At 40.4% G+C, this 5,036-nt stretch overlaps 1 protein-coding gene and 1 pseudogene across 2 annotated transcripts; one reads left to right on the top strand and one right to left on the bottom strand.

Annotated features, from left to right (window-relative positions):
• The first annotated feature begins 234 nt into the window (after window positions 1-234).
• Window positions 235-1,577, top strand: LOC148755927 (olfactory receptor 4C45-like). 2 transcript variants are annotated; one of them, XM_088789982.1, is made up of 2 exons: window positions 235-248; window positions 662-1,577. In XM_088789982.1, the coding sequence occupies exons 1-2, from the start codon at window positions 235-237 to the stop codon at window positions 1,575-1,577; spliced, it is 930 nt and encodes a 309-aa protein (XP_088646108.1). The 2 variants fall into 2 exon arrangements, with proteins under 2 accessions (XP_088646108.1, XP_088646109.1); XM_088789983.1 differs by lacking the exon at window positions 235-248 and having other exon boundaries at window positions 657-1,577.
• Window positions 1,578-3,730: 2,153 nt separating this feature from the next.
• On the bottom strand, window positions 3,731-4,633 carry LOC148755926 (olfactory receptor 4C3-like; annotated as a pseudogene).
• Window positions 4,634-5,036: the final 403 nt, after the last annotated feature.

Genomic DNA, 5,036 nt, shown 5'->3' with positions numbered 1-5,036 from the left:
CAACCTAGGCTGTTGAGTGAATGCTTTTCCATGAGCCATTATAAAGACAGTTCCTTGGCATCCTGAAGGGACACACTGCAGCTCTGTCTCTATCTGTGTGTGCTCGTACATTCATTTGGCAGAAAGGAAGAATAACTCACAGAACACATCTGGTGTAGTAAGCCTGGGTACTTTCATGTCTGATGCACAGTTGACTTTTGAAAGAATATTGTGTTCATATACCTATACATGTTCATGCCAGTAGACAAGTATAACTTCAAAACAATTGTTTCTAATTCAATGTGTCCCAAAAAGCTATCTGTGAAACTTTAAGAGCTAGAAAGAAAGTTTGAAAGTCAATGGTAGTCAACATTTATAATTAACACCTTGCTTTTATTGTGGTGTTTGTAAGGAAGTCCCACTTTTAATTATATAACTAAAGAGAAATTTATAAGAGAAATGTAACTAAAGAGAAATTTAAACTTTTTCTATTCTTCTTTGTAACTATCTACAAAACGACAGAGTTGAGTGGAAGGAGCAGTCCAACAATCCCAGAACCAGGACTAAAGAGGTGATGGCATATTGCACTATTGAATTTAAAATATCATCACTCAGAAATACTGTGCTCTTTCCAGATGGATCACATGCTCACAAGCCAAGCTGAATCGACGGGAAAGATGAGCAACGTAACAGAATTCATCCTCCTGGGCCTGACTCAGAATCCAGACCTGCAGAAAGTCTTATTCGCTGTATTTTTAATCACCTACTTGATCACACTGGCAGGTAACCTGCTCATCTCGGTCACCATCTTCATCAGCCCAGCCCTGGGTTCTCCCATGTACTTTTTTCTGTCCTATTTGTCCATTGTAGATGGTTTCTACTCTTCTTCCATTGCACCCAAAATGATCTTTGACTTGATCTCTGAAAAGAACACCATATCTTTCAATGGCTGCATGACTCAGGTCTTTGCTGAACATTTCTTTGCTGGAGCTGAAATCATCTTGTTAGTTGCCATGGCCTATGACCGCTATGTCGCCATCTGTAAGCCCTTGCACTATATGACCATCATGAGCCGACGTGTGTGTGGTTTCCTGGTAGGAATGGCTGGAGTTTTAGGGTTTGTTCATGGAGCGATCCAGATTTTATTCATAGCCCAGTTGCCATTCTGTGGCCCTAATGTCATTGACCATTTTATGTGTGATTTAATACCTATCCTGGAGCTAACCTGCACAGACACTCACACATTGGGGCCCCTGATTACTGCCAACAGTGGGTCACTGTGCTTGCTCATTTTTTGTATGCTAGTTGCTTCCTATGTTGTCATCCTGCGCTCCCTGAGGACTCACAGCTCTAAAGGCCGTCACAAAGCCCTGTCTACGTGTGCCTCTCATGTCACTGTTGTCATCTTATTCTTTGTACCTTGTTCGTTCCTGTACCTAAGACCTGTGACCACCTTCCCCACCGACAAAGCTGTGACTGTGTTTTGCACCCTAGTAACTCCTATGTTGAACCCTTTAATCTACACCCTCAGAAATGCAGAAGTAAAGACTGCATTGAAGAAGCTCTGGGGGCAAATAATGAATACTGATGATGAATAACTCTTGTGATTAGAGTATTTAAGCAAAAAATTCTAGTGATATTTTGTCGGATTTATTCCCCTTAGTTGATTAAACTTGGGATGGTCAATTATCCTGCCTGGATCGATTTTCTTCAGGTGTCTAAATCCTGTGGGCCGTGCTGATGTATCCATTAAGGCATCAGAGGTGCAGTGCCTAGAGCCCACAATAGATTCATGAGCCCATGGAAAGTTTCCATTACTTTTAAAATGAGAAGAAAAATAAACATAATCCAAATACAACTTGGATTATAGCCATCTTTAAACCAATACAGTCATAAAATATAATTTTTAACATTTTATGAAGGAAAGGACCCATGAGGATAAAAGTACCAGAGGCCTACAAAAGTCATAATGTCGCCCTGATTGTTGTGGATATGAAACAGATAAACAGCAATATTCTCTTTTTTTTAATAGCAATAAACATTTTATATACAGCAATACAGCTAGAATGAAGTTTTATTTTAAAAGAGGAAAAACAACAGCCAACAATGGACCAAATAAACGATGATGGTCCCATAAGATTAAGCTGAAAACTTCCTACTGCCTAGTGACATCATAGCTGACAAAACGTTGAGGGCCAGAAATTACTGACTGTTTGTGGTGATGCTGGTGAAAACAGACCTACTATGCTGCCAATCAGATAAAAATATATCACATAATTGTGTTCAGTACGTAATACTTGATGATAATAAATGACTACGTTATTGGTATATGTATTTACTATGCTATCCTTTTTATCATTGTTTTAGAGTGTACTCTTTCTACTTATAAAAAAAGTGTTTGCTATAGACCAGTATGCCGTGTTATGCCAGCAGCAACCTCATACATCTTGTGTTGACTGCATCTCTTGATCACATCTATTTCTTTTGTGCTTGATTTAATCTCATGTTGTTTTGTCCAGTAATGAGCTGTACAGGCTTGTAGCCTGTGGGCAATAGGCTAAATGGTGACATCAGAACAAGTACGTGCCATGGAACTGGACAACAATGATCACAATTCTGGATTATAGAAGAGAATCCGTATCATGAATGTAATGAAATTCTAAGAGATCTGGAAATAGTCAGATGCTTTGAAGTCAGAGTTTGGGAGTTTTGGATCAAATAAGCTTGATTTCTCATCTTGTCTCCAGCTTTACTTAGCCTTGTAAATGTAAGCAAGTTACTTTACCTCTCTACCTGAATTTTTCTTTCATCTGTAAAAGGGAAATAGCATTACATACTTAACTTGTAAGAATTAAATGATTTAAATTGAAAACATGAGTCAGCTGAAACATAGCAAGACTTGCTCACACACTGTCACAGCCTTCAGAGATGTCACCAGAGCACATGGAATGCTGAGAACTGCAGCTCCTGGCAGAGGAGCCCAAGAACACCGCTACTGTCATTCCCCAACCGTGATCACGGAGGACCACATGTCTGCCTCAGCCTCACTTCACTTCAAAATATGTCATAAATGCCATCCATTGATGAGTAGGGACAGCAAAACTGTGAGTTCTTATTTCTGCAAGGAAACTTAATGGGACACTAAGAACCAGCCCATCGCCAACTCTTGAATATCTCTGCAGTTACAAAGGGGGGAGCTGGTTGGAGCAACTGTGAGATGCTTGAACAGAACTTGTTTCAAAAGCTCTCACAAATGACGGACCCTGTTCCATTCCAGTCCTCTGGGAGGAGGAGGAGATAGGAAATCCCTGTGCCAGAGACCAAAAGAACTATCTCTGCAGAGCTTGCGATTCCTGGGGAAGAGCTCAGAAACTTGTTTTCAGGAAACTTCTCACCCAGGTATTTAAATACTATGTGATGCTGACACGTCTCGTGTTCTCAGGACTTGATATCAGGTCAGATCTCACTATATATGAAGCATTTTTTAAAATAGATGTTTTGCCATAATTTCATACGAGTAACCATTTTGTAAATGTAAGCTAAGAATGGTATATTTAAAAAATCAAATTTCTCTTTTAAAGATCTAGTTGTAGTCCCCAAGAAAGATGGAATGAAAGAGGATAATACAAAAAAATAAGGATGACGATGATGATGACGATGATGTTGATGACAGCTCATGTTTATTGAGTTACAGAAATAAAGTCATTTTTGTTTCCTGCTTTACCATTCATTATCCATCTGCAATTTCTTACTAGGTACAGAGCTTTTTCATGGCATTTTTTACCTCTTCATTTCTCAGGGTATAAATGAGTGGATTCAACATAGGTGTCAGAATACCATTAAACACGGCCATGTTTTTGTCTACAGATAAAGTGGACAAAGGACGCATGCAAGTAAATACACAGGGCACAGAGAAGAGGGCAACAACCGTGAAGTGGGCTCCACAGGTGGAGAGGGCTTTGCATCTCCCCTCTGCACTGTGTGACCTCAGGGAACACAGGATGACAATGCAGGAGGCAGCCAACATGAGGAAGTTCAACAGGCAGATGACACCACTGTTGGCAGCTACCAGCAGACCTGTGACATATGTGTTGGTACAGGCGAGTTCCAGCAAGAGGTACAAGTCACAGACAAAGTGATTGATTACACTGGCCCACAGAAGGGCAACTGAAGAACCAGGAGGAGATGAACCAATTAATGCAGAAAGCCCCCCAGCCAAGTCACCCCCACCGGCTTGGCACAAAAATGCCTGATCATGACAATCCTGTAGTGAAAGGGCTTGCAGAAGGCCATAGTGATCATAGGCCATCACCGTCAGCAGGATGATCTCCACGCCTCCCCGAAAATGGGCTCCAAATTGCTGAGCCATGCAGCCCTCATAAGAGATGGGTCTCTCCTCATATAAGGAGTCAGCAATGAGTTTAGGGGCCAAAGAGGACGAATAACAGGTGTCAATAAAGGACAGGTTGGCCAAGAAAAATTACCTGGGGGAGGCCAGCATAGGACTGGAGGTGATGGTGACCTAAATGAGCGTGTTGCCACAAACCATGACCACATAGATTATCAAAAAGACCATGAAGAGAACTCTCTGTATGTGTGGTTTCTGTGAGAGTCCCAGCAAGAAAAAGTCTGTAATATTGTGTGGTATTGCCATAAGCCAAGAACACTGAGAATGTAGGTAAAGGATTGCCTGTAAAGTCAAGAGAGAAAGAGAATCATAACAGAATTAATTCCAGAGAGGAAAAAAAATGTCACAAGGTTTCCTTTATCTGCATTCACTTTCCTTCATCCCTCTTAACCTTTTTGATCCAAAATTCATGTAATAATTTATTCTGTTAATCACTACATGTCAGCATATATCTGTGTGCTAACTTTAGTATCTCTGGGCACTAGATATCTAAGTTATTACATGAAAGTAATAATTTAATTATCCAAAAGAAATGGAACATTTGGCAGATACTGGTTTTCTAATTCAATGGAGTCCATCTCTGACAATTTTCAGCATGGTTCCACATAGACACGATGGCCCTTGAGAAAACCACGAATATTTCAGATCT

This window comes from Rhinolophus sinicus, chromosome 14, assembly GCF_057876585.1.
Source record: "Rhinolophus sinicus isolate RSI-liver-muscle chromosome 14, RSI-T2T, whole genome shotgun sequence".
Taxonomy (NCBI): domain Eukaryota; kingdom Metazoa; phylum Chordata; class Mammalia; order Chiroptera; family Rhinolophidae; genus Rhinolophus; species Rhinolophus sinicus.
The sequence above is the reverse complement of the archived record's forward strand: the minus strand, read 5'-3'. Positions and strand labels throughout refer to the sequence as shown.